This window comes from Malania oleifera, chromosome 2 (genome assembly GCF_029873635.1).
Source record: "Malania oleifera isolate guangnan ecotype guangnan chromosome 2, ASM2987363v1, whole genome shotgun sequence".
NCBI classification, from domain to species: domain Eukaryota; kingdom Viridiplantae; phylum Streptophyta; class Magnoliopsida; order Santalales; family Ximeniaceae; genus Malania; species Malania oleifera.
Genome location: NC_080418.1, coordinates 111278107 through 111290242, shown reverse-complemented (window position 1 = coordinate 111290242; position 12136 = coordinate 111278107). Strand labels below are relative to the sequence as shown.

The window sequence follows — 12136 nt, the reverse complement described above, 5'->3', positions numbered from 1 at the left end:
TCTAATAAGTTGTCTAGTCACTTCCTTACTTCTCTTTTTGCCTTCTACGTGTTGTACCTCTTGTAAAATATGACACTATTCCAAAACCTCTAGCTGGGTTGGCATAACGATCTCATTCCACTTCCACACTCAAAAAATTCCTTAGTCCCACTCTGATCACTATTGAAAAACAATACTTACATATCGTCTTCCAGTTTGGTAACTCTTTTTTTTCAATGTAGGGGTTTGAATTCCCTTTTGGTTTTTTGATTCTGAGTTTCTTAAAATTAATTTACTGTGTTTTTTTTTTCTTTTTTTTGGGGTGGGGGGGGGGGGGGGTGGTGTTTCAATAATTGGATGCTTATGGAAAACTATTCTATTTTTAATTGTTTCTTACATCAGCTTTCATGAAGGATTTGGAACCATAAAACTTTCTAGAGAGTTGTCCAAAATCAACGGGCTTTTTGTTATTTTTCAATGGTTAACCTGTTCTATGATTAACACCGAATATGAGACTAAATAATAATCATAGCCAGTTCAATCTAATTAAATAATGCACTTGAGAAGAGCTTTCAATCTAACCATTTGAAAAATTAAAAATAAAAAAATAGAGTTTGATCCTTGAATTGAAGATTGTGTAAAATTTGACAAGTCCTCAATACAAATTTCTATTGTGCCGTACACATCCATTATTTCAAATCTAGTGCACAAATTTTACAGCAATTGATGTAAACTACGCATGTTTTCTATCAAAGAAATCCTGTATAGAAACAACACTTCGTTATTGTCATATTATTGTGTTCGGATGAGCATCTAATGAAGAGTACTAAGTTTTAAAATGCAATGGGAATGAAGATTGTCAGGATTCTTTCCCTTGGATTAACATGTTTACAGGATCCTGTAGTGTTGAGGCTCACCAGCGCAAAAACAAGAAAGGCATTTGTTGCATGTTAAATATTTTGTGTACAAGAATGAGCCAAAAATGGACAGAAAGCATTATTGCCCTAATGAACAAATTAGCGGATCATTTTACATGATTTCAACAATTACAAAATCATTTAGCAGCAGCAGACTTGACCTTTCCCAGCCAGTACTGCTGTGCATATCGAAACAGCTCATTGCACAACAAGAAGGTCAGAGCAATATCTGTGGTAACCATGTGCTAGCTAGAGCTCTTCATCAGAAATGCTACTATGCATCCCAGCACAGCACCGACAATAACCTGCACCGAAACTGGATCGAATTATTACCATTCTTTTAACAGAGGACAGAGAGCCATTTTTGGAACAAGTTTAACATCATAGACAATAAAATCAGTATTGGTTATGGAACTTCCTTCTGTTCCCTTTGAAAAACCAAACTGCCATAATCATTCTCTGATTATTCTTCACATTTTTCACTCAATGTTTCCGCACATTCCAGCATGCTTGATGGCTTGATGCTAAAATAATATATGCCTACTCTTGGCATCGCAGAAGGCTGATAGCCATGGGTATATATATTGCAAGTACAAATTCCAAGCTTTCTCCTCATTTATCTTCTTGTGAGGAAACACAACAAGAAACAAAAGTTGGTGTTTAATAACTGATTGAGGTGTGGAGTGCCAGATTGGCAGTAGCAAGAGTGCGTATCTTTCTTATATTGCTCCACCTCTAATGGCAACAAACAGAGAAATACACTCCAATAAATTCTACAGAAATCATTTTCTACAGGATGCCTGACAGGAGACACCCACTTCTCTCCATTCTCAATAAATACTCCGAAAGCACCTTCTGTGAACGAAGGAGTATTGATGTACCCAAGTTCTGTAGCTTAAAACAATGGTAGCTTTAAAGAAAGAAAGCACCGCTGGAGAGAGAGAGAGAGAGAGAGAGAGAGAGAGAGCACTTAAAAACATTGCTAGCTTAAAAGAAAACGCAGTATATCCGGCAAAAGACCTGAAGTGGAGTGTGCCCAAGCGAATCACGCAGAGGTCTGGCACTGGATAAAGGGTGCTCTGGAGGAAGTTCAATGACTATTTGATTCAACAACTGCAACATGAATCAAATGAAAATAAAGTAAGATTGCATGAAATATAAATATACAAACACATAATATGCTTAATGAAAATTGCACTCAACTGATAAATCAGTAATGAGCAAACTAATAGTATCACTCAGGATTGAAGAAAAATCATTACAAATGTAACTAGATCTCATCTTTAGGACAAATAAAAAAGCAGTGGCTAAAGAGTATCAGTCAAAAGCGCTGGTAAGATTTTCTCATAAACTCTGCCATCCAAGCAGCCAAGCCCATGCACAGGAGCTGAAGTTGGACTGCTCAAAACTCAGTCCTCAATTTCATCAGTGGGTCAGTCCTACCATCTTATTTTGAATGACAGTCTTGCACTGGCACAAAATATATAGATGTGTTTCCCCAACAGAAATGTTTAACATCAGGAATCAAAAATGACACTACTGTAAAAGGAATAGCACTGCAAACAAATTCCAAGAAGCTGCAATAGAAACATATCACACACTACTCATGGCTCCCATGCCATAGTGGGGTCTGAGGAGGGAATAATAAGCCACAATGAGAACAAATCAAGAAGCTACTTCATAAAAGAGGAGAAAGTAGTTTACATGCAAAGGAGGTATAATGTCATATAGCTGTGAGTAAGAATGTCATGATGTTGCACAATTTTAGAAAAAAAACTGGAGGTTAAAGAGAACCAATAATGTGTTTTGAGCTGAATTACAGCTCATTAGTCATTCCCTTCGATGCAAGTTTATTGCTTGAAGATCTTGCAAACATTTAAAAATTCTGGGGGAAGAACATACACAATCCATAAAATGCTCAAGCTCATGGAAACATAACTTAAATTTCAGCACTTCAGTAATACAGATGCCATACATCATAATTTACTACCAACTTTGACTCCTCCTAAACACAAAAGATTCTGAAACATTTGATAATATAATTGCAGGAATATTTGAAAGTTGAAAGAGCTTAGCAAGCAAGGAAGCACAAAGGGCTTACAGCAAGAAAGGAAAAAACAAAATTTTCCAATTGTAACAGAATCTTACCTCAGCCTGCCGGCCAGCATGAAGTCTTACCCCGGAGGCATCATACATAACCTGCAATATTTTAAAGTCATCAATTATGCTGACACAGCTCAAGAGTCTTGTCTCTAAATTAATAAAATAGAAAAATAAATATTAAATCATTAAGGACAGTATAAACCAACTAAAATATACAGGCAAGAAACTTGAACCAGGAAAGACTGGGTACATGAACAAAATATACCACGTTACCAATTTCGATTTTAGGGATGTTCATGTGTGTCTCAATTCAGAAAATAAGCTGTTAAAGAGTTCAAAATTTTCAACATGAAGGACCACCATGGTCATTCTGAAGAAATATTCTATGGATCTGGCCCGCTCCTCCCCCCCCCCCCCCCTTTTTTTCCAGGTGCATGAATGCAAGTTCTAATTTCTTGCAATATGCAGCAATATAAGCAAAAAATTGATTCTTTAGGGCTGTCATGAACTCTCACGACGTGATATAAAGGAAACCAGATAGAGCCAAGGAAAGGTACTTAAGACTGGTCCAAGATAGGACAAACTCTTGTTAAATTATGTTGCAACACAGAAAAACTCCCACTCACAGCTTGGATAGCTTCATAATGACAGTCCCAAATTATCAGCACATGTGGTAAGTCCATCTGAAGGCATGCACTGTAACATGCATTTGTTTCCTTGAAACAGAGTTTGTAAAAATCTTGTGCACCGACTAGCTTTAATTTCGAAATGAAAGTCATTCTTGAGTAGAGTTGGACTTCCCATGCAAGGATTTTCATTGCAAGAGCAAGGTCATCGGTCACATAGAAGTAAAAATTGTAAATACTGGTATCATACTTCAACCAGGCAATGACATTGCTTGTATTCATGGTCTTGATAATGACAGGTGAATTAGTAGAATTTGAAGAGGGTACGACGGGCATTGCTCTGAATTTGGAATCAGATACTGTTGGTATTGTATTAATGGGTGACGGTTTAATGATACAAGAGGGAAGTTCTGTAAAAGCAACAGAAAGTATTGTCAAATAACAGTGAGTCTTATTTGATTCGTGTTATAAATGCACTGGCGAAACAGCCATTGTCCAGTCAAAGTAACCTCACTAAAACTAAATTACCCGGTCTAATTGCTAACGGCAGTAACATTATTTATACAGCTTAATTTCATTATTTAATCAAAATGAAGGCAATTAGATGTTGTCAGGAAACTAATGGGCTCTATAACCACAAGAGTTTAGACCAACCAAGCAGTGTGATGTCATTATAAGAAAGACGACCCTCAGTATATATAATATGATAAATAAGAATTGTATGAGAGAAAGAAAGAGTACAACAAAGAGAGGAAAATAAAAACAAAGAGAACAAAACACCCTCCTGTTACAAAAGGAAAACAGCGAGAGAAGAAAAAAGAAAATAATTATACAACACTCTAATGAAGCAAAGCAATCTGATCTCACTCTAAGTCAATATATTGCTAAAAGAAGCCATTCACCGAACACCAAAGTGCTGCATGAAACACCAGTATGATCAAAGCACGTTAAGAGAAGTGGTACGTCCTAAAAAAATTTTGGGATCAAAAACACCAAATTTTTAGCCAAGATAGTGCACTGCCACAAATCTTTCCTCTCCTTTACCAAGCCCCCTAGACATAATACTGCAGAAAACCTCCAGAAAAAGAGGGCAAACCCAGTTTTCGCCAAAAATATCAAACAAATTATCCCACGGAACCAATGTGGAGGGGCAATGTAAAAACATTTGAGCAGGTCTCCTCACTAAGCGAAGGACACAAACATCACACAGCAGTGCCTTATTAGGTCTTCACTTCTGAAGCAAGTCATCAGTATTGATTTTCTCAAGGATTGCAGTCCACATAAAAACCTTTATCTTTGAAAGAACTATCCAAATTAAAGAATAAAGGGAAAAACAAATAACACTAGGATCATTAATCACATAAGAAAAGAAAGACTTGCTAGAATATGCCCTTGAAGAATCTGAACTCCAAACTCTTTTATCATTCCCAAATTAAAGAGTGTCGCTCTCATTGAGGTTCCTCACAAAATGGAAATCCCAAGAATGCTTACCCTCTTGCAAAAGGAGAAAAGCACAAATAGGAGTTCCATGAGAAGTAAATAACGAAAAAAGATGAGAGTATACAAGAGCCAAAGGAGCCTCCATAATCCAATGATCCTCACAAAAGCAGATCCTCTCCCCATTACCAACTCTATACCAAACATTATGGAAGACAAAACGACAAATTATATCACACAAATTTCCAAAACTCAAGTAATATTAACTCCAAAATAGCAACCCAGCCACTTTGTAGAAGTCCAAGTTTACTACAAATTACCATATGTCAAGTAGAAATAGGGTCTTATGGAAAAATCCTGTAACCACTTTCCTATCAAGGAAATGTTTTTAGATGCCAAATTACATAGACCCAAACCTAGCTCCCTTTTAGCCCTACTCATAATCGCGCACCCTACAGTTTGATCTCTATCTCGCTCACTTACTCCCACCCATAAGAAATCCCTCATCAATTTATCTAATCTCCTCTCCGCTAATATTTACAACATACTTCCTCTACTTTTCTACATTGTAGAAATTGTCATGATTAGAACTTATATTTAATTGCTATTATTCAAACCAATATTTGTAGTCCTCCATCCACCACTTCTAAGTTGGCTATCTCTGATTTGTTTTTTTGTACTCCAAGATGATATAGTAATGGATGTGGCCGCAATTTCCTAAGCGTATACCACGCTGTAGACAAGATAGAGCATCTAATCACCAACACTAACAACCCAAGAACCAACTATAGAAAAGAGACAAGAACTTTTAATATAAGGAGCACACACTCTTTTCCTCTTTTCTTAAGAAAGAATCACCTATTCCATTTTCCACAAAATGATTACATCAAGCAAAAAGGTACTAAAAACTATGCATTTTAGCTCATTTTCCCCACTTCGGTCCCATTTCAAGATTGTATCACTCCTTGAATCAACCAAGACACTGAGACTAAACTAAGTGTCAGGTCCTAAAGCTCCCTTACATGGCACAATGAATAAAGAGGTGATTGACAAACTCACTGTCGTACTTACATATACATCATCACTTCACAAGGATTTGCTGAGGTTATTGATCTCTAGTGTGCCATCATCTTAAAATAAATAAATAAATAATAAAAACAAAAAAATAAAAGAAAAAAAGGACAACATACAAAATTCTATAAAAATCTAGACTCCTTCCCGAGGAAAAATAGAATCAATATCACTTTATAACTTTTCAACATTCAAGGCTTTGGTTCAGCTTAAGATGAGGAAAAGAATGAAGATTATGTTCAGTTAGATAAGGGTGGTGAGTATTGTGGGAGATATGGAGAAGTTAGGTGGGATTGTTTATGGCTAGTTCTCGATTGTAGTTTAGAAACAAAACTAATTTTCAGTTTTTTGGTAATTTTTGTACGCCCCTACTGCCAGATCCATATTGAGCATAGTGCATGATTGTGGATCCAATAACCATGAGTTTAACTCCTAAAGTCTGTCAAGAAGAAGTAATAAATCCTTTGATGTTTTGGGTTAGTGGGAGCATATCATGTTGGGCTTTTGTGGAGCCTAGTTACGTTAAATCTGGATGATGACCCGACCTTTCTTTAATGAGAGATTTCTATCCTAAGGCTTAGTCCATGGAGCGAAAGCTGGGGCCGTAAATTTTTGGGGTCCGTTTTGTAGCCCGTTCGGAACCCTGCCTGCAGCATATAAAATCATTATTTTCGGGTGATTAGGGTTAAGCGGTCACACTTGCGAGAGAGTGAGAGAGCGAGAGCGAGAGTATTGTACCGCCGCATTCTCTGTGTTTTCTTCCTGATAATAGTGAAATCCCTACAACTCCGTGAACGTAGGCAAAATTGTCGAACCACATAAATATTGTCTTGTGCGTGTGATTGATTTTTCTTTGGCGTGTATTCTTTCTCTATTTTGTTTCTTACAGGTTTCGGGAATTTGTTCTTAATTCCCAACATATCATTATTGTAGTTGCAACTTTATTTTTAATTATTGCCATTCATTGTATTGTGTGCACATATATGTAATTCTTGTTTATGGAAATATTTGTGAATTATTTATTTAAGATATTTCAACCCAATCTCATTTTTTTTCATGTTTTTAGAACATTTGACCTTAGTCTCCATTAGCTTGTATGAAGCACAAGCATTTTGGATGGGTGCTTAAACCTTTGGGAGACATTTCGACCCAATATCATTTTGTTGCGTTCCAATACCTATCAATCTTAGTCTCGATTTGTAGCTCAAGCATCTTGGATAGATGCTTAGATCATTTTGGAAAACATGCATGTTGATCACATTTAGTTATGTGGTTTTATACCACACTTCGGTCATGAGGTTTTATGTATTTTGATATGTGTGACATCAACATCCCTTTTGGACGTGATTATTCACATTGTTGGATATACATGATTTCATTTTGGACCTATGTGTATGTAATGATCACAAGGTTGTGTGTATTTGACTCATATGATGTGAATATCCCTATTGGACACAACTTTCTACATTGTTGGATATACATCATTTCATTTCGGATCTATTATGATTAGATGGTACTCGCTCACATTTGACAATCATTGTGGTGGCCATATGTTATGTAATTTAATTCGGAGAAATTATTTTTAAAACTTTAGTTATGCAGTCCTAGGAAAATGTTTGAATTTTTATGGATCGATATAGCCTATTTAGTAGACCCCACGTTAAATTGAGTGTTGGAAATTTTGGAACATTAATGTAAAGGACCACGATGGTAAGTGATTACCATCTTTAGTATTGAGCCTTTATGCATCAACAGGATTAGGTTAGTGTGGGCTTGTATGTACAAGACTAGAGTTGGCTTGAGACTGTATATAAACACAATGAAAGGCCATCACTCGTAGTGTGATTCCCCATCAAGTCACGACTCAAGGGAAAGGGAAGAGGGGAGTCCACTCTCCACACGTTTCAAGGCCAAAAAAGAATCACTCCCATGGATTCGACAATGCAAGGTATGCAAAGCCCTACTTAGTTTCATGTTCATATACCTGTGGATGGATTGATGGCAGAAAATTATCAAAGCAAATATTCAGTCATTTACCAAGGGCTTCATTAATGATTTCCATCATCCTAATCCAGAAGCCACCTTCCCTAGTAGAATGGCACACCATGTCCCAATACACCAAAAATGCTTTATGCTTTATTCTTGTCCATTCCAAAGGAATTTTCCATTTCTCAAGGCTTCTAGCAGCCAAGACTAGGATAAAGGAAATGGACAAGAAGAACTTTGGGAGATCTAAATCTAAACAAAATAGCATGCAACGAGAAAAAAGGTCTCCTAGAAGTTGCTAGTACTGTTATATATCTATGCACCAAAAACATTTTGCTTCAATATATCTATAGGCTGCAAACTATAGATCCATTGTGGTCCGCCCCTTCCCTGGACCCCGCATACGCAGGAGCTTTGTGCACCGGGTTGCCCTTTTTCTTTTTTTTTAATGATCCTACCATGTTGAGGTCGACCATTACCTTACCATGAAAACTCACCATAAGTCTTGCCCTATAATAAAGACGGAGCAACAATTGATAAACGACGTAAGGAAAACATGCCTTGGCATTCTTTGTCAGTAGGAAGAAGTAATAATCATGTTTCAACTCGAGGTAGTATGTATAGATTTGTGTTTTATCAATATGAATGCAATTTTATTGACAGCAATATTGTAACTTCACTTCTTGTTATATAAGTGTCAAGGAAGAAGCTATTATCATGCTTAATGTTCAGAATTATTTGTCAACAATCCATGTTTCACAAACTCTTTTGTAAAAAATGTTATGCAAATTAATCTTGATTTCGCACTGGAAATATGGATAAAATCGAACTAAACTTTGCCTGCAGAATTGAATTGTGGACAAAAAAACCTACTTCCTTTTTAGATCATTAATTCATGAAGGTCCCATCAACGCAATCAGATCAAAGTGTCACAATATGCTGCTAGAGCAATTATCGACTCATATTTTATAGTAAACATTGTGATGTAGGGCTCTAGGGAGAAGTGAGAGAAGAGTGAGAAAGAAAGAGAAAGGGAAGAAGAAAAAGGCAGTGAACATAGAGGGGAAAAAGATAGAAACAGAGTAGGGCTTATGATTGAATTTGAATTGTTCAACTAAATGTTTATAACACATAAAACTACACGAACATTAGGAACCGTGCAATTAAAAATAGCAAGGTACATATATACATAACCCCTAAAAAACTAAAAATCACTAAACATAGTGCCCATAATTTTAGATTTAACATGTAATTCCTAATTTCCTAAGTTTGCATCTAAACTAGATGTGCAAAATGGTGGCTGAAGCCATCATATTGTCTAAAAGAAAATGTTCAGCACCTACAGCAGCATTAACCCAGCATGCAAACTTGCAAAAATAATCTGAGAAAAAAACAAACATAAGCAAGAATGCTAAGTCGGAACTAGGTGTGTAAAATGGCGGCTGAAGCCATCATATTGTCTAAAAGAAAATGTTCAGCACGTACAGCAGCTTTAACCCAGCATGCAAACTTGCAAAAATAATCTGAGAAAAAACAAACATAAGCAAGAATGCTAATAAAACATCAGTAAAAAAAACCTCATTAGAAATTACATACCACACATGCCAAGACTACTGCAATGGCAAAAGATGATGCTCCTGTACCATCTTGTAGACCTATAGCCATTGCTAGAGCTGTCACAGTCGCAGAATGTGAGGATGGCATTCCACCAGAATCAAGCATCCTTTTAGAATCCCACCTCTTTTCCTTATACCTGAGCATCTAGGAGAAAAATATTGATCAACTGAGCCAGCATACTTGTCTATACACATGTTATTAAAAAGAATCGTTTACACAATGCAAATGGCAATAGAGCAAGCCAAAATCAAATTGAAATTGATTTTGCATTTATGCACAAGTGACTCATGAACCAAAGTCAAAGTCCTTTTCAATATAACAAATAATATTTCAAGTGCTTTTCTTGTTTTCAAATATTAGTGACTGCCTTTTTTTGTAATCAGCAAAAAAAGGCAAAAAAAGAATTCATTCAATGGCATTGGCACCAAGAAGGTGCCACCCATTTACCGAAAGAGTGACATAAGATAAATGACTGGTAAAACAGGGTGATAGGATACACATAAAGAAGATGAAGTCTCTGACAATACTAAAGATCATCTCTTTCTACAATTCTAACAAGCTAAAAACATACAATTGGCCAAACATCAAAGCAACTACGAAACAGGTCAAGTAGAATGGATTAATGCTTTGGGTTGTTGTGGGACCATAAAATACTGTTGAAATTAAAAATGAAGTTATATAAGATGGTTAAAAGATCAGTTATTTTTTCATGGATCAGAATGTTAGCCAAACTAAGAAACAGCATATCCAAAAAAAAAAAGTGAATACAGCAGGAATGTTGATACTAGGAATGAGCGGTTTGACTTTATAAATAAAAGGTAAAATGTAGAACATGGAATGAACATATTCACGGGAAGCTCAGTGTAGCACATGTAGAAGATAAGATAATAGAAGGCTGAGTAATAATTAGGACACGCACAATGCAGATCCAATACTGCTTCAATGAGAAAGTAATTTAGTTTATGTGAGGTGCGACACCACTCAATTTTTCTCTTTTTTTTTTTTTGAGGTTTTGCCCTAAATCACGCAAAACGAGAAAAAAAAATCATATAACCAAGAACCAAGTCTATCTTGAGGGACTTGAGGCATGATTGTTGTCCTCATAGTATCATCCATAAACATAACTATCTGGAATATGCGTAATACATTAATTTTCATTTCGGTAAGAAATCAAGTCTACTGCGGATGTTCCCATTATCGAATATGCATAAATCTGCAAGTAAATAATTACAACCCCATTTCAATGTTTAATTTTGTGGATTCTAACGTCAAAAAATATCCACTTACAACACAGGTAACGCACCACCAGTAATAATAATAATATTAATTAATATGAATATCCTCCCTATATATTGTAACGACCTCAAATCAGAGGCAGATTCAAACCACAGAACGCATCAAAATGCAAGGATTAGACAAGATATCAGTAAAAATATTACGATTGACGCAATCGAAGGAGCGACAATTAAGATATATACTCAAAGAAAAAAAAACAATTGGTAATATGAAATTGCGAGAAATAGTAGAGAGTATGGGAAACCAAACAGACCAGGTGGTAAAGATCTTAAGGAACTGAGCAAGAGCACAGGCGAGGAATGCAGAGAGGAAAGGCAGGTTCGCAGGGAGAAGAGATGGCGACGACGACGCCGACGTCGTCGTTCGGTTGCCGGCGGACGCATCGGCCGCCGTGATCACCTCGTCCATGATTTCAATCAATGGAAGAGACGACCTCTCTCTCTCTCTCTCTGGATTCCTTTCTCTCTCCTCCCTCTAATGGGCAGAAAAGTTTTAAAAAGAAAAGACCAATTACAAAAGCTTCCCCGAAGACTGCTGGAGTCATGGGGAGAGGACCAGCGCCTCCACGTAGGCCGAGCGCTGTTCGCTGAGCGCGCGACACGTGGAAGGAGCTCCTCCTTTGACCGTCCACACCGTTACACTGCCGGTAAATAAATAAATAAATAAATAAAACCAGCTGAGAACGAGGGGCCGCCATTTTTGAATTTGCAAAATGTGGAAATTGCTACAAAAAAAAAAATCATTAGAGTAATTCATTCAATTATTTCAATGGAATGAAAATGAAAGTGGATTTTGTTGGAGGGCCATTGAAACCTATTTAATGGAAATCATTAGGTTTGGATATATAGGTCATTTAAACACATCATATATTAAATAATTAATTATATTTTTAAAATTTAAATGATTACAAATTAAAAATTATCAATTCAAGTTATTTTTTCTTCAAATTACTAAAAATCATATCAAATTTAAATATATAATTATTGTTTAAAATGCATAGTCGTTAGACTATCACATTATATTCGATATTTCAATAGTGTTGGCACTACCTGACTTGACCTGTCGATCTATCTAGTATATATAAGTCATGCATATCTGTTATAT

At 36.2% G+C, this 12136-nt stretch overlaps 1 protein-coding gene across 1 annotated transcript; it reads right to left on the bottom strand.

Annotated features, from left to right (window-relative positions):
- Positions 1–823: 823 nt before the first annotated feature.
- Positions 824–11624, bottom strand: LOC131149440 (uncharacterized). Its single transcript, XM_058099883.1, has 5 exons — positions 11286–11624; positions 9716–9872; positions 3045–3095; positions 1917–2009; positions 824–1201 (listed from the first exon to the last, which is right to left on the bottom strand). Exons 1-5 carry the CDS (start codon positions 11438–11440, stop codon positions 1142–1144), a joined length of 516 nt encoding a protein of 171 aa, XP_057955866.1. The 5' UTR covers positions 11441–11624; the 3' UTR covers positions 824–1141.
- Between the last annotated feature and the right edge of the window lie 512 nt (positions 11625–12136).

Bases quoted from the DNA above. Each gene is read 5' to 3' on its own strand.
- LOC131149440 (XM_058099883.1), bottom strand. From the start codon at position 11,440: ATGGACGAGGTGATCACGGCGGCCGATGCGTCCGCCGGCAACCGAACG. The intron at 9,873-11,285 runs GTCTGTTTGGTT...CTAGATGCTCAG, and splicing joins CTTAAGATCTTTACCACCTG to GTATAAGGAAAAGAGGTGGG. The intron at 1,202-1,916 runs GTCTTTTGCCGG...GTTTCGGTGCAG, and splicing joins TTGGGCACACTCCACTTCAG to GTTATTGTCGGTGCTGTGCT.